Source organism: Stenella coeruleoalba (assembly GCF_951394435.1).
Source record: "Stenella coeruleoalba genome assembly, chromosome: 9".
In the NCBI taxonomy this organism is placed as follows: domain Eukaryota; kingdom Metazoa; phylum Chordata; class Mammalia; order Artiodactyla; family Delphinidae; genus Stenella; species Stenella coeruleoalba.
The window spans coordinates 14325289-14349878 of NC_137155.1; the positions used below are offsets into that span (position 1 = coordinate 14325289).

At 41.5% G+C, this 24590-nt stretch overlaps 1 protein-coding gene across 4 annotated transcripts in view; it reads left to right on the forward strand.

Moving 5' to 3' along the window:
* AMPH (amphiphysin) overlaps positions 1-24590 on the forward strand; it is a 183552-nt gene that overhangs the window by 142491 nt on the left and 16471 nt on the right. For 3 of the 4 annotated variants that reach the window (XM_079931516.1, XM_079931518.1, XM_079931515.1), the window contains 5 exons: positions 1341-1364; positions 3364-3387; positions 6183-6215; positions 10244-10300; positions 15040-15165. In XM_079931516.1, the coding sequence (XP_079787642.1) occupies positions 1341-1364; positions 3364-3387; positions 6183-6215; positions 10244-10300; positions 15040-15165 (264 nt within the window). The remainder of the gene's footprint in view (positions 1-1340; positions 1365-3363; positions 3388-6182; positions 6216-10243; positions 10301-15039; positions 15166-24590) is intronic. The other variant, XM_079931517.1, reaches the window with a different exon arrangement.

Consider the following 24590-nt stretch of genomic DNA (forward strand, 5'->3'; position numbering starts at 1 on the left):
TCCTTTCACGATCGGAAGGAGTGATAAACACGTTTCCCGTTGCTGCCTTCCTTTGGAGAAAATACCTGTTCTGTCTGCATTATGCAGGGATGTGTAGGAGCTTCTAGGAGCTGTGATTCTTAAGGGGCTGTGAAGCAAGAAAGCATCAACCATTTGGAGAATCAGAAAATGCATATAAGGTGCAGAAGGAGTCCAAGTACCAATAACTGGCTTTCAGTGGAGCTGTTCTACACTTAGTCGTTCTACAAGTGGGTGCTAACCCAGAGACCGACCAGGCTGCCCAGAGCTGCAGGGTGGGACCATTAGAGGAGGTCTGGACCAACTGCGGTGGGGGGAGGTTTCAGCTGGAACCACAGGGCCCATCTTCTGTGTAGTACAGAACCCAAACCAGACATCCATAATCCCGTCTGGAAAGTGTCCTATTCTTCAGATGTGAGTACCAGGCTCTCTTAACTTTCTGTTCGCAGTTAGAGATTCAAAATAAGTGCGCAAACATGGATCTATTCTAGTCATGAGCAGAAAAGGAGGTAGTCTTAGCTGTAATTCTGAGTCACAAAAGAAATAAGAAAGTGTCCCCCACTTTCCCCACACAGTGGAAGTTATTTAAACCATCTGGATTCATTCCCCAGGATCAATAAGCTTCATAATTAAAATGCCAGTAGTAAGTGTAATTCACCCATGTCTTAGGGGGCACCCTGCTAATTTGCACGATTGCCAATTAATCGAGCTGTGTGTTATCGTCTAATTCAACATACTGAAGAACTATTTTTCTGGAATTCATTTACCATTAACAGGGCATCGTCTTGAATTTGGTAAGGCGGGGTGGGGAGAGGAAAGAGCATTAGCAATGGTTAGGACCTGCATTTCCTCAAAGATGTGATAAACTCTGATTTCTGGACATCTTGTTTACTTCATTTTAATTGTGTGTGTGTCTGTGTGTGTGTGTGTTAATGTAAACCCATTCATCACAGTTCAGGTATAGTTTTCACTCACAGAGCAAAAAGCAGATTGACTAGACCTATGCTATCCAATATGGTAGCCACTAGCCACATGTGCACATTTTAAATCTAAATTAAATATAAGAATGTAAAATTAAAATTTGGTTCTGTTCCACTTGCACATTTCAAGTGTTCAGTAGCACATGTGACTAGTGGCTGCTGTATTGGACAGCACAGATATGGAACATTTTCATCACCAAAGAAAGTTCTGTTGGACAGTGCCGTACCAAGTGTTTCTGAAATGTTTATGATTTTATTTCAAGAACTTTTGTCATCTCCGTGTTTTTTACATGCTGGGGATTTGTCTGTTAATGGTATTTTTGTTTCTCTGTTTGCTTTCAGACATTGCCCTGGGACCTATGGACGGTAAGAGAACTAAGAACCCTGTATTTTGGTGTATCTGGATTGCTAGACATTTGGGAACCTTGTTATATGTTATTTCATCTGTGATGGAAAGAAGACCCAGATGTTTTTTGATGACAACGTAGTCCCCTAGAACGATCATCAGCTCCCTCATGATTTCTAAGCATTTACCTGCACATGGAAACAAAGGTGAGGAAAAGAATGTCAGTGCCAGACTCCTGGGTGAGCAGGAATTCAGTGTTTTGCCTTTTATGCATCCTCCTGTGATTATCGGTGGCCAGAGGAAATTTTGTAGTGAAGGCGTGCTTATTTGTTATTGCTTATAGAATACACAAAAAGTATGGATGAGAAAATGTGAAGGACGAGCTACTCTACACAGGGAACCATTTTTTCATTCTTATTTTCAGTGAAGCTTATCAGTCAATGAGGATTTGAACCTCAGAGTCACACAGTCCTGGAACCTCAGAGTCACACAGTCACACAGTCCGAGAGTCTAGACTCTAGTTCTTCCAACAATATGACTTTGAGCAACTTCTACTAAAACTCTTTAAGCCTCAGTTATTCTCATCTGTAAAATAAGGGTAATGACGCCGACCTCAGAGGGTTGTGTGAGGATTAGAGATAGTATTTGTAGAATATTTAGCCCAATGTCTAGCATGTGTCAATACAAGGTAGATATTACTGCTTATGTTATGTATTCAGCTACTCTGATGTACAAGGATGAATACTTCCAGAATTTAGACTTCAGAATAAAACACAAACAGGCTGTTGTGGTGGTGACATCTGTGCAATTAAGAAAATGACTGCACCCACATAGAGCCTCACATCCCTTGGGGTAGGGCCGTGGTCTACCCCTTTCTTAGAGAAGCCCTTGGTCACGTGGTCTTAAGAAATCAACTTGAGTTCACATTTTCTTCTTTTTTAGTGAGACAGCAACAGGAAAGTTGGGTAGATTTAACTATTCATGAGCCTGATCTTTTGAGGCAACATTGCTACTTTCTTCCCTGAAAACAGAAAGATGACTATCCCCTTCCCTTCCACAGGAGCTTAAAGCATCGTGGAAAGCTCTCAAGAGAAGAGCTAAAAAATGTTGAACGAAAACATCTTTTCTAGGGAGCTGGTTTTACTTGGATATTTGCAAAAAGGGATACATGGATTGACATTCAGAACACTGGAAAATTCTAGCCTCAACTTTGTGTTAATTTTTTTTAAAGATTAGGAGGACAACGCTAATTTTGGTTATTCCAATATTTCATATGTTTAGTTGGAGCTATTACACACCTTACGTTCCCTAGCTGGGAAGGGTATAGAGAGGCTAAAAGTACCATCTAGAAGGAACGCTGACTAATTCAGAGGACAGACCTGCTAGGAATGGTAATGATGACAAGATTGTAAGACGGAAGCTCCCTGGGCATAATAGCTGACATTTCTTGATCTTATCTCCTCAGTGTTATTTCTTTGTGTGCAGACAAGTCTTCTAGGTTGCGGGGGGAACAAGAGGAAAATCCTCCAGGCAGGCAGAGTGGTTAGTCTGTCGGATCATCTTCCATGCACACACCACTTCAAAGGCAGAACCAAGGGCAGGATGAGTTTGGGAAAGATTTTATTCTGACACTGTATCAGAGCACATGATGCTGTGTGATTCTGTGGCTGCTAATGCTTGATCTTATCCTGGTCTCCTCAGACTTGCTTCTTTATTTGAAACTTTTCATTTCAGAGTCTGCTAAAGCAAAAGTCATGTAATAGCCGTAAAACGTCCTTGTTGGTATTAGTAAATGACAGAGGCATTTTTCATGTTTCAATTGTATAGTCTTAGCAATAGTGGAATAAAACTCATTCCTATTATAAAACAAGTTGCAAAACTTAATATGAAACCAATAAAAGCCAAAGTCTTCAGCAGTGTGTTGACTTTGGACAGCCTGGGATTTTACTGTGCTACGGAATTTTCTTCTCTTGCCTTACGATTATGCTTATGTCTTCTTCTTTTTTTTTACTCATATAGACAAGCACTGATTTGGTACAACCGGTAGGTAAATATCCAGAAAATTCTGGATTTTTTCGGTACTTAATATGCATTGTATATGTGGTATATTATCTAGAATGAGCTCTTTTTTTATTTCTTATGGCATTGTTAGTCACAGATTTAGCCTTAAACCATTTAATTTAAATACTTTCTAGCTTTGTGTAGCTGGTGCTACCCTACTGAAGAGCTTTGTGTTTTTCATCAAATCTTACCATGATCTATTTCATCTTATGTTTTTTTTTTTCCTTTGCTTTTCTGCACACTCTAAAGACTGATTCTTCAAAAAGTCTTTCCCTGTGTAACCTGATCATGGAGGAACCTCCAGACAGTGGGTTGACCGAAGAAATTCAAAGATCTCAGATTGATTTAGGTGCAATTATTTGGGGCCCTGATGCTAGTACAGACAGTGTCAGCCAGGAAATTACCCAAGGTGGGTCGCAGGAAGACTCTGCATGTCTCTCCAAAGCGGAGCAGGAACTGGGATTTTCCACCGGGATACTTCCTGCTGCTGGCTGGCACACTGTAGCTGGACAGGGTGAGCATGGTCTGGGGGCAGCTGCTCCACGTGGAGAAGAACAAATGCCCCCAAATCCCATGCCTGGTGCTGCTTGTTTGGAGATGGCGCATCCTTGCGATCTACCTGACTCAGAGATACCAGCCGTGGAAACTGGTGGCCTGGTCAAAGAAAGTCAAGAAGATGTTAAAAAGTCAGAAGAAGAAGAAGGAAAACAGAAGATAGAAGATTCTGTCTGGGCAGGTGTGGAGACATATGAAAAGGTAGAGGCTGGAGCTCTTGGTGTCAAGGCCCTAGGAGGGACAGAGGAATTTGAAGAGAGAGGATGTACAGGAAACAGAGTAGTAGATCTTTTTAAGACAGTAGGAAAGCAAGACCAGGAGACCTTAAAAAGCAATGAAGAGGAAACTAAGAAAGATCTAAGTGCTGGGTATAAGGAAAGTGTAAAGACCAATGAAAAGTATCTTGAGAAAATTGACATATTTGAAAAAGACGTGGAAAGTGTAGACAGAGCAGATGAGTTGAGTGACAGAGACCAAGGGCTAGATGAAGGGATTCAAGTAGTAATAAATAATTGTGAAATTATAGAGGGATCTGGAGCTAACCCTGCCAATCACACAGATATTTTGAATCCGCCTCTCCATACTGACTCTGTATCTAATCCTGAAGATGCCAGCACAGAGGAATGGTTCTTAGCTGGAAAAAACATAAAGAAAAATGTAATTGACCCTCCTAACCATGATAAAATGTATCACTCAGCACAGGGCAGTGCAGATGCTGAAGAGATGCAGTGTGAGGCTGTGTTACATGCGCCTGGAAGTAACAGAGATGGAAATCAGTCTGTTGTTTTATCGATAAAACATGAAGCAGCAGCTCAGTCTAGGAGAGATCTTAATTATGCTCTGGGAACTAATGCAAACAGAAGAGATTGGTGTTTGTGTAAGGCCGAAGATTCATTAATAGAGGAACCTGAAAGTACAGTGACTGGGAACTGTAGCCATACCATTAACTTGCCAAAAATTGCAAAACCAGACTCTTGGGGGACAGATCCAGGCCAAATCTGGCAGCCAAGCTTGGATTCAGCAGTGAATAATACGGATATATTGGAATTCTCTGGTATACCAGATGGCCAAGCAAGTGGATTTGCCAGTTGCCTTGATTCTATTAGTCACTGGCCTATCAGAGATACGGGAAGCTTAGATAATTGCTGGGAACATTTAGACACAGTTGGGAGCAAGAAAGGGCTGGAGGTGGACTTACTAGCAGAGGTATGTGGGGAACAAGCCATTGCTAGCCGTGGGGAACAGAGTCAAGAGATAGCTAGACCATTGGTTATGGGAACCTCCCAGAATGTTAGCACCGAGAGTTCCACTAGTCCCCAAGACAATGACACCAACAACTCAGATTTATCTGAAGATGAAATTGCTAACCAGAGATATGGATTGTTGTACCAGGAAATAGAGGCTGATAAAGAAGAGGTACTTACCCCAGTATGTAGTATAGACTAGCCAAAGACTTTTGTAGGTTCTGTTTTTCCTAATGTTTCTCACCGACTTCATCATCCATCACTATCTTCTCCAAGATCTGCTTCATCTCCTTGACAGATTGTCATGTACCTCTTGAAATCTGTGCAAACCAAACACAAAATAGGTTGACAAAACAAACAAACAAAAATCCCCCAGAACAACAACACAAAAAGCAGAATGATGGTGTTGGAAACTAATGAGTGTCTACTTTACCATCCTATTTACTCTGTTTATTCTTTCTACTTTCACTTTTGTTGTTCAAGCACTAAATATATATATAAAACAGACAGATTTACTGTTCCTAAAGTGGTTCTACCCCGGTAAAAACACATGAAATGTTTCTACCCAGGCCCATGGAAGCTATAAAATCTCATAATAGCTGTTCATCAAAATGATGTATTTAGAGAAATACTGGAAATGCTTCCAGATTCTATGGATGGCTAAAAAATCGAGCTATTTAACCACTCCTGGCTCTTGTCTGGAATCATGTTCTCATTATTGAGAAAGTGGGCTTTGGTTAGCCCTGAGCCACATACCAGCAATAATTGTAAAAATAATGTTGTTCTTTTTTTTGTCAGCCTATTTAAAATAATACAGTATGGCCTTTTCCATTTCCTAAGCATTTTCATGCACAGCAGCCTTTTGTATTATTTTAAAATTTACAGTGGTTTTTACTTTCCCACTTGTCTAGTAGACATTTACCAATCCTACAAAAGTAATGAAAAAAATAACGTACTCTGATTCCCATTTCTGTTTAGGCTTCTGGAGGTCCATTTAATGGATTCACCCAGGTAAGAAATCAATTTGCTGGCAAATTCCATCTGTTGAGAATGATGCAAATCTGAAAAATGTGGACCTCTGCTTGCTGGGATAGCATAATGTTTAAGTACGTCAGCATAAAATTTGAGCCCACTTCTTGTGAATTCAGTAATGGAAACAGTAATAGGAGCAATGTTGCAGCGTTGTTGTGAAGATTAAATGAAATGTGAACGTAGAGATTTAGCCCAGCAGCCTAGCACATACTAAGTGCTCCTTGACTCTAGTTAGCTCTTGTTAATATTATTAGCTCTACCATGGAATTCTGATGATGCCTCCACTAGAAATGAGAAGTTGTCTTTATCTGAGAGATCTCCTAGGTTCAGCTGTTGGAAAAGAGGAGATAGGATTGTTTTGAACTAATGAGATGGATCTTCAGACAATATAAGAGATTTTTAGGAGCCTCCTTCTAAATATTTATCTAAGAGTCATACTACGCGGAACCTTATTTCTTCAGTGGTTCTTCAGGAAGGAACCACTGGAAGATCAGAAACTGTAGGTTGGCTCTGACCAATAAGACGTGCCACACAGTGGACTGTCCCATTCACTGTATATGTCCCAACAGATGGACAGTGTAACCCATGTGAAAGGCAGGCCACGTGGCTGTCAAGTTCATGGAATAAGTTCTGAAAACCTCTTCAAAGGAGACTTCAAATATCTGCTTGTCTGTGATGAGTGCTTTTTCTCAGAATATTAGACATGAACAATTTTGAATTTTAACATTCAGAATTTCTCCATTTAAAAGTTTGACTACTTTCCCCCATGTTACCTATAAAAAGAGAAGACCCACTGACTCACACACCTACACCCAAATACAGATAACACACAAACGCACAGAGAGATGATAACATGTCTCTTCCATAGAAGAGAACTCCTTTGAAAGGTCGGGTCATGAGAATTCATTTCTTATTTTTTAAGTTTGTATTTATCACTTATAAATGCACATAGTTTAAAGAGTAACAACATTTTATAAGGTTTTTTTTTAAATTTAAAAACTTCAGACCGTCTTACATCCCCTGATTTCCTGCTTCTTAGAGGAAAATACTTTCACACCTTGTAGCAGATTCTCTGATTTCACCCCCATATGTGTGCATGACTTTCTTCTAATGCTCCTTCTTGATTTCCGAAGCATTAGCTATGGACTTATCTCTCTGGAAGATGAGGACTTAAAGCGCTTTCAACCTGCTGTGGCCACAGTTCACATCTCTCTGTGCTTCCTGTCCTTCCACTGATGTCATAGACAGCCAGCCAATCATTGGTGGTATTATCAGGATGCTATAGACGCTCTTAGTGCTCAAGTCATGAAGTTTACATTTCCTTTTATGCCAACGTTTTTTTTCCTTTGAGGAAATAATTGTAGGGTCTTGTTTGTTAGCATGTTGGTTTGTTTGCTTAGTTTTCTAGGTACTTATTACTAATTCAACCCCATACTCTGTGGTTATAGAAATCTCCTCTCGTTTTGTTTAAAACATTAAACATTCTTTAAGTTTCATCCTCCTGAAGGTTGACGCTATCCTTCTGGATGGCTCCAGCCTGACCTGGGGATTCCATGGCTACAACTTGCTGCTACGGCTATTGTCACAGGGTCTCCCATCACGTCTACTGTGGGGATTGCCTCACCTGTCTTCTGTCCATCCACTCTTTTCAGGACACAGATTGTCCTCATTTGGGGCTAAATTCCTCATTTGGGTAGAGCACATCCTCCAGTAGCTTGCTGAGAAAGTGTGCGCAAGAAGCATGTATTTGTGACCTTCTTTGTTTGAAAATATTTGTGTTCCCATGTACATAATGGACTGTAAGTTTGGATATTATATTACAAGTTGTAAACTGTTTTCCTTTAGAATTTTGGAGCCATTGCTCCACCCGATTCTACCTCCTAGCCTTGCCACTGAGAAATTGTCATTTTGATTCTTGATCTTTTGTAAGAAACCCTCTCTCTTTCTCTCTCTCTCTCTGCTCCCTTATGTACCCCTCCCACCTTCTTCTTCTCTTTCTTTCTGGAAGTCTGTGTAATCTTTATACCCCAGTGATTCTAGGATTTTACAATGATGTACTGTGGTCTGAGTCTATTTTCATACATTGTACTGGGCCCTTTTAATCTAAGACTGTGTCTTTCAGTTTGGGGGACTTTTTCTTCCTGATGATTTCTTTTGCTTTCTTTTGTTTTCTCATTCTGTAACCCTTCTCTTTTTCATATGCTGGCTTCTTGAGCTTGTCTTCTAATTAATTCTTTCTCTTTGCTTTTCCCTTTTCTCTTTCTCTGCTTTCCAACTGTTCCAACAGATTTTTCACTTCTATATATTTTTTTAATTTCCAAGAGCTTTTTTTTGTTTACTGACTATTTGGTTTTTAATAACATCCTCTTCTTGTGTCATGAATACAGCATCTTCCATTATATTTCCAAGGGTATTAATAATAATAATTTTCAAAGGTCTTTTCCCCCCTGTAAAGTCTTTGTTTCTTCCACTCTTTTAAACCTATTCGGTCTCCCTTTAATATTTGAAACTTTTCTTAAATGTTTGTTAATCTTGGCTGTCTCCTCGTATTTCATGAGAGGGGGACACTGAAAAGCTGAGAGACTTGTACAAGTAGGTAGAGCTCATTGACTATGGGTATTGTTGTAGGATTCTGTTGTAGGATTATCTTTCCTGTTGAGGAATTCCTAGTGTCAGATTCTTTAGGCTTTTTTTTTTTTTTCTTGAGCTGGTCATATTTCCCTGGGAAGACTCTTCTGGTCTCCTGTCTGGGTATGTGCAGGGGTGCAGGGGTACAAGCCTGGCTGCCAGTGTAATGGGAGTTGAATGGGGAAGAAGTTGGGAGAGGAGGAGCCCATGTCTAAATATTTATTATGTAAATTTTCATTTAATCCTGCTGCTTTCCTAACATGCCTGTGTGTCCCCCAGTCCAGAGACCCTCTGTTTCAGCCTCTGAAAATAATCTCAAGTCGGGGGTGGAAAGGGTATTGCTTGGTTTTCAGGTAGATGAGAGTATCTCTAGGTCTAAGTACTTTTTAATAGACTTCCAACCAGTTCATCTGTCTTTAGCAGCATCCTAATTTCCATTTCCTGTGGTCCCCATCTTTCTAATTCTTGATCCATTGGGATTTATGAGTAATAAATTGGCCTGCCTTTTGGCATTTCTTACATCAACTTAAGGTACAGATGTTTTTGGTTCCCCAAGTTACCTACTGTTCGTTCATTTGCTTTTCAGTTTCAGAATTTTGTTGATGTTGTTTTTGTTCCCATTCTTTTTACCCTTATGGGTTTATGCCTTTAAAAATTAATTTTCTTATTGTTATTTAGTTTGGATTCTGGAGGTAATTGCCTGTGTTCAATCCACCATCTTTAACCAAATGTCACTGGCTCATCTTTTCTGTTGGGGAACCATTGATGTTTAATTCTTTGGGGATTTCTTTGGTCAGATTACCCAGGAAAGATTCTTTCAGTCTCCTGTTTGGAGGGTATAAGTCTGGCTACCTGATGAAGATTCTCCTAGAGATCACTGTTCCCTGAGATTTCCTCCACCTTGATTTTTTTAGGATTCGTATCCTGAATGAATATATTGTATACAGTTTTTAAGTTATGGCTCATAATTAACTCATAGAAGTCACACTTCAGTGATATAGTAAGATTAAGGTTCCAACATTTTAAAACGTTTAAATTTGTAGCTTAGATCCATTAAATTCTAACTTGATGTTGATGTCCAGAGGAGAAGCTGCAGACCAAAGATGCCTCTGAAGACACTGCCCTTTACATAATGTCTCTCATCAGATCATTGAATTCTGCTAGCTCAGGTTTCTATGTAGAATAACTGCTGGCAAAAAATTATCTCTGCATGTTTTGCTTTTCTGATTTAAATAAAAAGAGACTAAAAGAACTTTATAATGTATTTATTGACACAATTCATGTGAGCTAATTTATATGATACCTTTGTTGTTGCTTTTTTGGCAAATTACCTGAAACCCTAATAATTTTGAATATTCTACTTTATTCCCAATTTTCAGCCGCAGGACACTACATTATTCACGATGCAGACAGACCAGGATATGATCTGTAACTTGGTAAGCTGATTTTGGTTTGTGTTTTGGGGATGTTGTTAGTTACCACCAAATGATCCAAGGTTGATCTTTGTAGGTTATTTAGAGCCTGAAATCCAGCGTGTGGTTTCTGTAGCCCCCTCTTTTCTAGAAAATGAGAAGGAGAGCTTCCGAAAAATCTCAGTGTGACTTTGAATGTGGCTGCTTCTGTTTATAAAGGCACAGTGATCCCAGCAAAAATCAGTCTCTTAATTACGGGCTTCAGTGGAACACAGTCTATCCATCAAGGACATGGGTGTTTCTTTTTTTTTTTTTAATTAAAAAATAAATAAATTTATTTATTTATCTGGCTGCGTTGGGTCTTCGTTGCTGCTTGCGGGCTTTCTCTAGTTGCAGTGAGCGGGTGCTACTCTTCGTTGCGGTGTGCGGGCTTCTCATTGCGGTGGCTTCTCTTGTTGTGGAGCACGGGCTCTAGGCGCGCGGGCTCAGTAGTTGTGGCTCGCGGGCTCTAGAGCGCAGGCTCAGTAGTTGTGGCGCACGGGCTTAGTTGCTCCCCGGCATGTGGGATCTTCCCGGACCGGGGAACGAACCTGTACATGGGTGTTTCTGAGTGACTGTACCTTATGCTACGGGACTGACGATGAAGTTGCCTCGAGAATTCATGCTTGAAAGTAGATCCTTGCTTTTCCTTGAACCGGAAGCTACCTCATTTCTCATGTCCTCCCTTCATTTTGTGAGTTGTAGAAGGAAGTAGTGCACAGTAGAGGTAGGATTCCTACTTTACTGTCAAATGAGATGAGAGAAAAGCTTAGCTGGGGAGTGAGGAGGCAGAAGGGTTACTCTGGGGGTTAGAGGAGATTCTTACAAACTCAGTTATCATGGGAAACGTTTTTAGCAGCAGCTTACTCGTCAAGTTGAATGAAGAGACCTTGAGTGACATCACTGAGAGCTTCCCAGTGCTATACTACAGGGGTTTGGGCTCTTTGAGGATTAGTTCATGGTTATGTGTAGCACACTGGTTTTCCCGTGGGAATGGCATAGGATTATCCCAGCTTCTGGCTTTCGTTTTGGAAACTTAGAATTGGGTTTAAGGAGAAGGACTTTTTCCTTTCAGGTGATTTCACTTCTAAGTAAGGATTTCTGCTCCGGGAAGTTTGTCTTCAAGGCTAATTTGATATTTTTCAAAGGCAAGTGTTTCTCTAGCACCTTGTCCGGAGGTTGTTGTACTTTTGCCTTTTGGGTAACCAGATAAAAAGGTGGAGCCTGTGAGGCCTGCAAGTAAAGATTTCAATGTTTAAAATTCAGATTATATTGATGTTAATAACGGAGCCAGAGAGACCTCCATTTCATGGTCATTGGTGGTTTTCAGTCTGGGGTGCTGATGGAGTAAAGGTTATACTGGTGCTGGAGGATGAGATTTTTAATTACCAGTTGAGAATGGGTTAAGAAAAACGGAGGGACCCTGGTATAAACGAAAAGGCAATGGGTCATCATTAAATTCACACCTATTACTGTTGCAAATTCCTGGCATAGAATCCAGTGGTTTTTAAGTTTCTCTGAACATCTCTCTACCCCCTACAGCTGGTTCTAGGAGCTTCCATTGCCTGCCCTCCCCTTCTCTTTTTATGTGTTCTCTGAAGCAGACTTCTTGCATCTTCTTTCCATTGGGGAACTTAGCTTCGTCATTCCCAGCATTGTAGATGCTGCTAGGGTTGCCCTGTGGGGAACTGGGAATCGCAGTGACCCTCTCCCACTGAGCTGTGATTATATGGGATCTTCCCGGGAGCAGGGCAGTGTCCCGACATGGGTTCATTGACTGGTCTGAGCAAGGTGGAGGCTGCAGTTGGTAGTCAACTGCACATCTCCCCAGTCTGCATCTTATGGCCCCACGGGACATCCCTTGTGTACAAGTTTAAACCTTTTTGAATCTGCAAACCCTGCCCTGGGCTCAGGGTTGCCTCCATGGCCCTTTGAAGTTCTCAATAAATTAGCTCTCCCCAGTTTGGAGAAGCAGGATCATAAGGTAGTCGCCATATTGGAATGTGACTAGACCCTTAACTCCATTCTCCCAACCCATCTCTTCTTCCTCTGCATTGACCTTCTTTCTAGCTTATCACAGAGGATGCCGGAACATGTGCACCAAAGTTACACTACTCGTTTTGTTCTAAAACAATTCCATTTCTGAGTCTCAGAGTTAAACCATTGTGGCATCCTGCTGTCAGTAATAAATATAGAGTATACGTCTCCTCTGAATGTATAATGGTCTCTACTCCAGCAAACAACAGCAAGTCCTTACCAGCGCTCCCAGATGGGTGTGGCATGGTATCAACCCACTTGCAATGCTTGTCAAGGGAGGCTTCTCATAGGAAAAAAAGTGGTTGAAACAGGGCACAATTCCTACAGGACTACTCTGAGATCTTTCTACAAGATGTTGTTCACAATTTACCTTTGTTTTTCTTTCTATCTTGACAAAACATTTTCAATTTTACATTATCTTAGAAGAATTAGGAAAGTGGTTTCTATTTCCAGAGTTAAGTAGCTGATTTTATGTGCAAACATGCTGTCACGCTTCAGCCTTACTCATCATTCAGTGAGTTCTATTTGTCCCCCTAGAATTTAAGTTGTTAAGTGTGTAATGCTATATTATAATATTCGGTGTGATATTATAAATAGAGAAAAATGTTGTGACTCGTAGGACATAACCCGTCTCTCCTCCCCTTCATACTTTGCTTCCATTGAGTCATTGTCTGACCTCAGCAAGGAGACGCCATTGGACTTATTCATGAAATCACCCTAGTTATTCTCGCCGTATGTAAAACTTCAGAATTTCCTCGCACTTCCAAGAAACCCAGCCTCTGATGCAAATATGTTTTCATTTTAAGTTATCTCTGTGTTTGATTTTCTGGGTTTTTTCTTAATGTGCACAGATATATTTATTTGATACACGTTTTGAAACTTCTCTTGACCCCTCATCCTCCATTGCAGACTCAGCTCGCCAGGGGACAGCCATCAGCCTATGGGTTTCTTGCTCTTCGTCAAATTACCCTTCCTATCCTTGTTGTGTAGGTCATCTGATACCATTCTCTCATAGCAAATCACCTCGACTTCCAAAATGGTTAGATCATACTCTGAGAGCTTACAGTAGCTCTTTGCTGCAAGGAAAACTCAGTCCATTATGAAGATAATTCCTCTTGAACAATACAAGTGAAATCTTTCCCCATAAAGGACTCCTGAGAGTAGATGAGAGTGAATTTTATCTCATTCTTTCTTAAAAATTGTGTCTGATCACCCCTTAAAGGTTATAAAAGCCCATAAAAATATCAAACCTCTGTACATTTATCTCCCTAAGTGTCCTTTCATTTTATGAAGCCCTTTCAAGAGAAGGGTGGTATGACCTTGGTATGCGTCACAGTGGAGGTTTTGGTGGAGGGCACAAGACAAGTATTTTGCGTATTTATCCAACAGCAGGCTATCGTTATTTTCTATAATCTCAGCATAACTTCTCCATCACTTCCCCATGCAGCTTGCCATGTGCACCAGCTTCGGTGGACATATGGGAGAGCTAGAGATGGCTTTTGATTGCTCATGGCGAATGTCTGACGGAAGTTACTGATTCCTCCAAAGGAAGTATTTATTGGAGACTCCGTACTCCTCTAGGAAAACGCTTTTAAACTTTCTTATGGTTTAAATGCCCTAATAGAAAATGATCTTAAAGTGCCCTACAGTGGCCATCCATTTAGTGAAATAGTCATGCTAAGTAGTGTGTTTACATTAATCTATAAATCAAAAGAGAGGAAACAATTTCAGTAGCCGTGGTAACTTGCATTGGCTGTGCTATTTTTCATAGCCTGTTGTTATTTAATCATGCTAATTTTAAAACTCAAAAAATCTGGAGGTAAGAGATGCCAGAGGCTTGATTCAGCATATAAGTGGAATCAGGAGGGTGTCTGTGTGTAGGGGTCACAGTGGGAAGAAAAGACCTCACTCTTATCCACACAAGTAGAAGAGTCTAATTGGTACCACAGAGAATACTGCCTGTGGTTCCCTAAAGAATTAGTTTCTTATATGAAAAAAAAACACAAAAAACTGATGGCTAAGGATTTTGTTGGAGGGAAAAGTGGAATAAGGGAACGAACAAAATGTAAGGCGGCCAAGTATCTATGACTGTGGTGTCTCCTTGCCAGGTGGTTGGATCTACTCCTCCCAGCTGGGGCAGTTGCGCAGTAACTTCATAGTGACCTTTTCATGCACCTTAATGCGTTTTGATCTGAGTATTGGGATGGTCCCTCATTTTTTTGGTTGCATTGCATATCAACAGAGTGGGGAGGTCCCAGAATTGTGTTTCCGTGAGCTCTTCCCTACTCCTTCCAATTTCCAAAGGTGGGAGCTCCTAGGATCTCTCCTCTCTCTGCTCAGTAGTAGAAAGTACCGTATCAGGATCTCTTATAGATGACCTAAGGAAGTGAATACTCAGAATGTTGAAAGTAAGTAAAATGAGTAGCCAAAATGGTAAGTCTTTTTGCCAAACTTCAAGGGATATAACAGTGCTTGGTGATGGTAATGTGAAGCTTAATAAGAGTTTATTCCTAGACTTTTCAGTTGTGTAAAGACCCATCATGCCTAATGTGCGGGTTTTTTCCAGCACAGATTTAATGAAGCTAATTGCCTGTAGGATGACGAAGAAAATCGTAATTGTCCAGTATTCCGTCATGTTATCTATTCACTTCTTGAATCTTTTTCCTCTAATCCTCAAACCATCAAAGGCTGAACCTGAACAGGCTCCGCCCACAGAGCCGAAAGCAGAGGAGCCCCCAGCTGCTGTACCACCTGCTGCCGGGCTGGACCTTGGACTTGACACCCAGGCTGAGGAGCCAGTGGAGGGGGCAGAGGTGAGCGCCACCTCCCTTCCACCCTCCCCCCGCCTCCCCTGCCATTAGCTGTGCTCATCTCATCATCCCATTTCTCCCTTCTCATTCATGTTTCACTTGGACCAAATCACCTGCGTATCTGTCATGGCTCCCCGGGTTCAAATGGCCTTTACTCCTTTGACAGGGAAACTGCATATTGTTTTTTTTTTAAGGAAGGTATCCAGAGACCTGCTCTTACACTGTCATGTAGCCACAGGCTTGGTTCTCAAAAAAGGGTGCCTTGATTCTTTCTGATAACTCTCCCATTCATGGTCAATAGGTTGTAATAACTCACAGATAACCAGACTTGTTAATGCTCCGCCCCACCTGTGATGGCTGGAGATGGGCTTTCCATTAGGGACTAACCTGCAGATGATAGACAGAAGGGTCATCACCTTGTTGGTTGTGTCTACACGTTGATTTCTTACAATATTAGTTTTGTAGGTTGGTGAAGGCCCCAGGAGGGACTGAAATCCGATATTAGAAATCCTTGAATCTATAAAGCCTTCTATGGGAACAACTGTTTGCTCAAAGTCAAGTCTGGTGCTGGCTGTTATAGCACAAGAGAGCTTGAGGATGTATTTTGTGCAAGAGTGGAGACTGCTTTGTCTGCCTGGAACCCTTCTCTGACCTGCTCCTTTCAGCCACACACCACACCACATCGAAAACCGGGATGGGCTCTATATGCACCCTATTGAATTGGATAAGTTAACACATGTGAAAGTGTAGAATGATACCAAGGAAAATTTACCAGGGAAGTGTACCAAAGTTTCCCAGGGAGAGTGAACAATAGTTCACTTATGAAATGCAGTTAAAATATCTCCCAAGAATTTCAATCAGGGTACCCTACAGCCTTCCCAGAATCTGTACAAAGAGAGAGACCAGGCTTCCCTGGTGGCGCAGTGGTTGAGAGTCTGCCTGCCGATGCAGGGGACGCGGGTTCGTGCCCCGGTCCAGGAAGATCCCACATGCTGCGGAGCGGCTGGGCCCGTGAGCCATGGCCGCTGAGCCTGTGCGTCCGGAGCCTGTGCTCCGCAGCGGGAGAGGCCACAACAGTGAGAGGCCCGCGTAACGCAAAAAAAAAAAAAAAAAAGAAGAGGTAGACCAATCTCCCTATTCCCAAAATAACATTGCCTAGGTGAGATAACTAGAGAAATAAAAGCTATATTTTTGCTGTCAGTGCCCTAGGTTGTTTTACTGGGAAAAGGGTAGGTCATCTGTCAAATGTATTATTTATTAACAGAGTAGAAAAAATAAATAATAGGGCAAGATAGTGATGCAAAATACAAATTAAGAATTACTCAAGAAAAATGATCGTATTTTCCATGTAAAGGTACACAGTTGGACCAAGTTTTGTAAGGAAAACAAGACTGTGTTCTGCTAGACTGAGTCCCTCCTAAAAAGGCTGTTTGCACAGATTGTAGACTGGGAAGTGCTGAGGTGCTGTGCTCCAGTGTCCGGGATTTTTCTTCTTAACTCTCATTCCCAGATTCTCAGGTGATCTTAGTAACTCAGTGCAGACGGAGCATTTTCATTTGGTGTCAGATCTCTCCACTCAGCTTAGGATGATTTAAATAACAAAGGAAAGGAAAGAGACAATTGCATGTTCGAATGCTGTTACAATTAAGAAGAAAATTGATTTTAAAAAGAATATGGACCATGCCAGGGAGTTAGAAAGATATTGATTAGGTTCAGATATTGATTTAGAAATGGCTTCAGTTCTGAAAGGTTGTCATCAAATTTCTATTTTGAAGAGCAGCACAGACTCCATCTTTACCAGTGCTTTTTTTAAAATTAATTTTTATTGGAGTAGAGTTGATTTACAATGTGTGTGTGTGTTACTTTCTGCTGTACAGCAAAGTGAATCAGTTATACATACACATGTATCCACTCTTTTTTAGATTCTGTTCCCATATAGGTCATTACAGAGTATTGAGTAGAGTTACCTATGCTATATAGCAGTTATCTATTTTATATATAGTAGTGTATACCAGTGTTTTTAAACCCAGTTGATTCAGTGCCCCAGACTATTCAGTGTAAGGCTTAATGACGTCAACGCCCATGGTTTTGAGCAAAGGTATTCTGGGTTTGACAGTAGGGTGGAGATGTGAAATAGACAAGCTCATGTGTTAAATACAGACTCGAACATTGATCCTCTAATGGCCGTGACCACATAACCTCTCATACCCATCCTTACTTTAACAAACTTATATAAGTAGGTTTTGTTTTCTCAAAGTCTAAGTTCCTTGGTTTTCCAATGAAGAATCTGAGTAGCTACCAATTATCAAGTACCTATTGTGTCGTACCTACTACATATATAAAGATTTATAAAAGAATTATAATCTTTTAAATCAAGGGTGGTGTTAAAAATATTTAGCAAACTGTATGGTATAAGCATCAACCATTACTAGAACGGGCTTCCCTCATGTTGGGTAAGGAGATGTTTGGAAGAATTCTTTTTTTAAAAAAGATATTTATTCATTTGGCTGCGTTGGGTCTTAGTTGTGGCACATGGGATCTTTGTTGCGGCACGCGGGCTTTTCTCTAGCTGTGGTGCGTGGGCTCCAGAGCACACAGGCTCAGTAGTTGCCCCGCCGCATGTGGGATCTTAGGTCACTGACCAGGGATCAAACCCGCTTCCCTTGCATTGGAAGGCAGATTCTTAACCACTGGACCACCAGGGAAGTCCCTGGAAGAATTCTTCATTCTGAAAATGCTTGTCTCCTAAAGCTTATGTGAACTTTAGAGAATAGAAAATTTAGATTCCTTGTGAAATGCAAGGCAGTTTGGAGAATCTTATGAAGGATTCAGGCACCTGCTGAGATGCAGAGATGATTAAGAACAGCAGGTCCTGAGCTGACCATGTCAGTCATCCCCTCTGAGAAGAAAAAGTTCAAGCAGTTGATTTCTCCACCCTCAAATGGACTAAAAAATAATAGTAAGAGAAGGCAGTTTCCAGCAGTTTGATTTGCCTAATACTCATCCGAAGTGGCTACTTTTCATGTTTTAAAATGGACACACTTGGATAAAGTCAGTTCTCCCCCCAAGTCCACCCTTCTAATTAAGAAAATAATCTCAGATAAAATGTGCTTTTGTTCTCTTAATGTAGGTTTATAGCTTCTTTTTTCTGGTCATAATTGAGATAATATTAGGGTTATTTTTTCTAAAGAAATCTCTCTTCTGTTGCTAGATGTGTGATATTTAGTTGTAAAGAGATGGAAATCCACACCGTGTCCCGAGCATTAATTAGAAGGTTGGCTGTGGGTGTCATCGGTCACGATGGGGTTGATGTGACCTTTTGAGGTCATCATTTTTGCTGCCGAAATGTCACCACACGGTTACTATTTCCAGTCTTGACAGAATGCATTTCGTATGAGGTGAAATTTGTGGTGTTTTGTTAAAAAAAAAAAAAAGAGGCAAATGTAATTTCGAAAACAGGAAATTTGAGCAGCAGTTCACAAAGAAACCTCGGGCTCCCAAGAAAAGTTTAATTATTACATTTTTGTTTGTTGTCTCATTCCCCACCTAGCTTATATTGTTTTTAGTTTTTCCCTACAACACCAAATTTTACCAGTATATCTGCAGGATACGTTTTAAAAACCAACACTTGCTACCTCTTCTCCAGACGTTTCCATGTTATATAAGTACTGAAATTTTTCTTCAGAAAAAAAATCAATATTTGTTTAGAAATATATCAGAGAATTAGGTCAAAACCAGATAAAGATGATTTTTACCTACATTTATTTTATTTTCTTGCAGAGAATCCCTTCTAACTTTCTCTAAATTTCTGTCTGCTCCTATATTTTGCTCCAATGATGTGAAGTGGACCAATGTCTTTTTTCCCTATTATTTTTAAAGAAATAATGCAGTGTAATTAAATTTAGGGTTAACATTGTTTCCAAAACAAATAAATGGGGAAAAGATCGAGGTAGATATTTTTAGAATTTTAGAATTTTTAGAATAATTTTAGAATCCTGGAAGGTGAAACACTGACCCATTATTTGAGGAACTACTTTTGTGTTTCGTTTTTTGAACATTTCACCAAACTTAAGTTGACTTGTCAGGACCAATTTAAACCAACAACTATAGATAGATTGATGATAGATAGATAGATACATAGATGGTAGCTGATAGGTAAACAGATAGATGATGATAGATAGATAGACAAATGATAGATAGTTAACTGATAGGTAAACAGATATAGATAGATTAGATAGATAGATGATAGATAAACAGATAGATGATGATAGATAGATAGGTAGACAGATGATAGATAACTGATAGGTAAACAGATATAGATAGATAGATAGATGATAGATAATAGGTAAACAGATAGATGATTTATAGATCATAGATAGGTAGATGGATAGGTAAATAGATACACAGATAGAGATATACACTATGGTCTGTGAACTTCATCTTTCCAGGAATATTTCTATCTGTGTGTGTAGAATGCATGTACTAGTTTCCTCCTTCGTTCAGCTGGTAGATATAGCTGAGTCCTCGCTAGATGTCTGGCTCTGTTCTGGGTCTGGGGGATACGATGATGCAGGCAGTAGATATGGCTCCTGCCGTCCTGGTTCACACAGACTGGTGCTGGGTGAGGCGTACATTACACAGTAGTCCAGGCATCCTTCTGTGATGGGCGTGTGTGTGGGCAACAGCATTGAGTTTTCTCCTTGTGCAGAGTGAACATGGGAGCTCAGGCTTCCACTGTGCCTCTAGATGTGAGCTCGGATCTGTCAGAGGAAGACCTGAGGAACAGAGGAAGCCAGCAATTTCTCGTCTGCCCTTCATTATCACAGAATTATGTCCACACGCGAAGTGCTCACTCTGAAGCATGCTTCACATTATAATGTATATAATTATATATGGATGTGGATATATATATGGCGATAGATAGATAGACGGACAGACAGATATGCATGTCTCGGAGATAGATGTACCTTTTTTACCTTTCTCAGAAAAAAATCACAAGAATGGTTATTTTCTCTGAGTTTGACTATATTCCTATCAGCAGCTAATTACATTCTCAGTGCCCTGCAGGCCAAACAAATAGCTGTTTCTTTTGTGTTCCGTGGCACCCAGCACAGAACTGGGTGAATAATACATGCCCAGTAAATTCTGAGTCATTGATTTGTTGACTGATGGACACTGTAATCTACTGATCCTGAAAGACACTACAGCCAAAGCTGTTAAAATACCAATATTACATGGTCATTTTCTCTCTTTCAGTTTCCATTCAGATAATTGAATTTTTATACTTAGGAAAAGGAAGCTGCTTATTGTGATCAAAAACAGGGCCACCTTCCTCCTTATGCTGCACAGTGCCCTTGTGACATCTGAGCCCCAGTTGCCATAAATGTAAAATGGGATTAATGATAATTACCTTCAAAGTTTCTGGCAAGGGCTTGGAAATAATCCAGGTCACTAGTTTAGCACCTGACACGTAGATGTTCCTCCAACAGTGAGAGCTGGATAATATCATTATTGTCATCATCTTCACGATAAGTGGTTTCCTCCAAGATAAGCAGATGTAGATGAAAGCTGTACGCTGGGAAGGAGCTGGCCGCAGATGTGGAAGATAACAGCACCCCTTTCCCTTTTGTTGCACGTTGATATTAAGGGACTTGATCTTATTTAGGTCCCCATCAGCGCAAATTTCCTCTTGGTTCCTAAAGAAGCTGCATCCCATCAAAATTCTTTGCCTTTTCTGAGAAGACTTCTTCTCTTCTAGGGACCTTCATATTGGGTCCATTGATAAGGAATGTTCCAACCTTCACTTCCAGGAAGCTGTGGGCGTTCAGAGGCATGCAGCCTCCTTCAGGGGGGTGATAGAAGGAGCACACAGGCAGGTGAGCTCCAGAGATGTATTCAGAGTTGACCCAAGTGGCCGGGCCGAGACCTTTCTTTCTCTCTACCACTGCAGCACATCACGGGGAAGAGATGGAGTTAGCCAGGGCTAAGATGAAGGTAGATGGTGGAAACTCCCCACGCCTCACACCTCACAGAGCAGGTTGACCTGGGGTTGTCAGTTTCTATATCTGGAAAATGGGGCCGTGGTTGTTTCCATATGTGGCTGATATTAAGTATTCATTAACCACCTGCCAGCTGTTAGGCAGCACACGTAAACCATCTTCCCTGCTTTCTGGGGTCTCATATTCCAAAGCCCCTTCTTGCACAGACCCATGTGATGATTGTGGAATGTTATTATTTCTTCAGTGTTCTAATTACATGTGAACATGATCGTGAGGTTTCAGATTGTTCTTCCACTTTCGAGCAGCCGTTTGTCGATGATGGGTGCCTAGTGATTTTTTTTTTTTTTTTTTTTTTGCGGTACACGGGCCTCTCACTGTTGTGGCCTCTCCCATCGCGAAGCACAGGCTCTGGACGCGCAGGCTCAGCGGCCATGGCTCACGAGCCCAGCCGCGCCGCGGCACGTGGGATCTTCCCAGACCGGGGCACGAACCTGCGTCCCCCGCATCGGCAGGCGGACTCTCAACCACTGCGCCACCAGGGAAGCCCATGCCTAGTGATTTTTTAAGTGTTACTTTCGGCGTGTGGTTTTTTTTCTTATTGAGGTGCAATTCACATAACATGAAATTAATCGGTTTAAAGTGAAAAATTCAGTGGCTTTTGTACATTCCTAACGTACAACCACCACTTCTATCTCGTTCCAAAACACTTTCATCTCCCCAGGTTCAAACCCCATACCCATGGTCCCCCCCCTCCAGCCCCTGGGAACTGCCAATCTGCTTTCTGTCTCTATGGATTTATCTACCTTGGAGATTTCATATACATAGAACCATACAATATGTGACCTTTTGTGTCCGGCTTGGTGTATACTTTTTGGCACATGCTAAATCTAGTGCTTGAACTTGCTGTTTTTAACATGGCTTTGGTTGTAATTAACTTCCGGATAAAAACTCCCTTATTCTCTCTCAGTATTTACTGAGCTCAATGCATAAGCCCACGTTGATACCTTTCCTGGCCATCAGCCCGGTTGGGTAAGACCAGACCCAATTGGGCTGATGGCCAGGAATGCTAAAAAGACAACTCTTTATAACACCACCCCCGCCCTCCATCAATCCTAGTCTTACCCCAACCAGGATTTTGACTGGCAGAGCCTTGCAGATGTGTCTACGGGCTCAGGTCTCTCACTCTGTGGGTCCCAGTATCAAGGTTCATTTGGTCCATGGATAATATGGAACTGAACATTCAGACCAGTGTGTCTTATAGTTCTGCACCAGTTCTTACCCTTTCTTGTTCTGTTCATCCTCTCAACACCTCCAGGGTAGAAGGTCCTTTCCACGGACCTCTCCTCATTAGTGGACATGAACTGAAACCGTAGGTGTGATCAGGAAAAAGTGCTTGATTTTGGATCAGAGATCCCTTCCTTTTCTCTTGCAAATTGAGTCTCAATGTTGCCAATATTGAGTCTCAACCAACCCAGGGGCTGCCTTAGAGAATTAGAATTACTGTGTTTGGCCTGCAGTGAAAGGCAGTATGACTGAAACACCAAGAGAGTTAAGGCGCAGGCAACAGGACCATATTGTATGCTAATATTTGACATACATTATCTCACAGCAATCCTGTGAAGGAAGCATTTTTTTTTTTTTTTTTTACGGTACACGGGCCTCTCACTGTTGTGGCCTCTCCCGTTACGGAGCACAGGCTCCGGACGCGCAGGCTCAGCGGCCATGGCTCACGGGCCCAGCTGCTCCGCGGCATGTGGGATCTTCCCGGACCGGGGCATGAACCCGTGTCCCCTGCATCGGCAGGTGGACTCTCAACCACTGCACCACCGGGGAAGCCCCGTGAAGGAAGCATTCTTTAGGTATCATTACCGCATTTTGCAGATTAAGGAAACTGAGGCACAGAGAGTTTATGTGGTTTAAACCAAGATCACACACCCAGAAAGTGATGACATGAAATGCAAATCCTGACATTTTTAATCCATAGGTATTCATCTCATAACTACTCCAGATGCTGTATTTTTCAAAAGAGCAGGTTTTTATAAAAGTACATTTACAGACCAATCTAAAACCAACAGGGTCACAACTGGGCTCAAATCCCTCCATGCTGACACCAGGACTTTCTCCAACCAATGCTTCGACTTGGTGCGTATTCCTGATGTGGAGCTGAAGGGTCAAAAAGAAATAGAAATGCTTGTAGAGCCCAACCTTGAGTTTCGCAGAGACAATGGGTATCCTAATCCTCCACTTTGGCTGCAAAGCAAGGGTCTAAGGGGATGTATTGGAAAGATCCCTGAATCAAGAGCCTGGAGACTCTTAGCTCCATGGCTCACCAGTGAGGCGGCCTTGGGAAATCATTTTCCCATTCTCTACCAGTTTTCTCATCTCTCCTTTACAAGTTGTGTTTGATACACACTATGTCCTCTTTGTACTCTCAGCAGTCTACAACTTACTACGTTAAACAGTTAAGGATTTCCAAACCCTTTGTAATGAGAGCACCCTCGAATCGTGTCTTATTTTCCAGCTTCTATTTGCTAGGCAAATGGGGCGACAGATCAGCATGGAGTGTTTTACTTACCAAGTCCAGGGACTAGTCAAAGGCTGTCATATCAGAGGGTAGGCAGTTGGGTCTTCCACATGTGACAGTCAACTGCTTACCTTTGCTCAAGATTCAGGCCTCCGACGGCCATCTGGCTGAGTCACAGTTTGCCCAAGGACATGCCTGTGGTTCTTGGCAGGGTCAGGGTTGGGAGTTTTGCCAACAGAGCATGAGGACATTTAGGTGATTTGCAGATCTCCGTTTTTTGGTTTAGTCTCTGGGTGTGTCTGGCAGCCCTGCCTCTGCCTTCTGCTAACCCCAGCCTGAGCCTGTTCACTAGAAGGCAGTTTGAGTAGTGGCAGCAAATGCTCAAAGATACCATAGCCAGGCAGGGTGAAATGTTTATTGTGGGGTAAAGGCATTTTCTGAAGAGCCTCTCTAACAAGTTCTTTGCAACCCCCATTGAAGCTGTGTTTTGTGGCTACTTCTGAAACTAATACTTGCTCACGTCCCAATCTCTGAGAGCGTACAACGCACAATATTTACCTTTGCTTATAAAGATAAATCCACCTTTCCTGTGCATTTCTCCCATACACTTTGCAAATGAATCTCTAATTAAAACTTTAAGAATTTAATATGTATGGTTATTAGATATTCTGCTATGACCTTAAAGGCCAAATTAACCCCAAATTCCTTAACTTTGGCATTTCAGCAGGAGATCTTAATTTTTAAGGAAAGTGTGGAGCTAAATTGGACAGATGTTGCCATGGCAACCCTGCTGCCAGCAGCTGAGTTGCCCTGGGACCAGGCTGCTTAAGGCTTACGATGGGACTGCAGGCAATACTAGGAGAGTAGATTGAAAAAGATGATTGAGCTGAAGGTCAGGGGGAGAA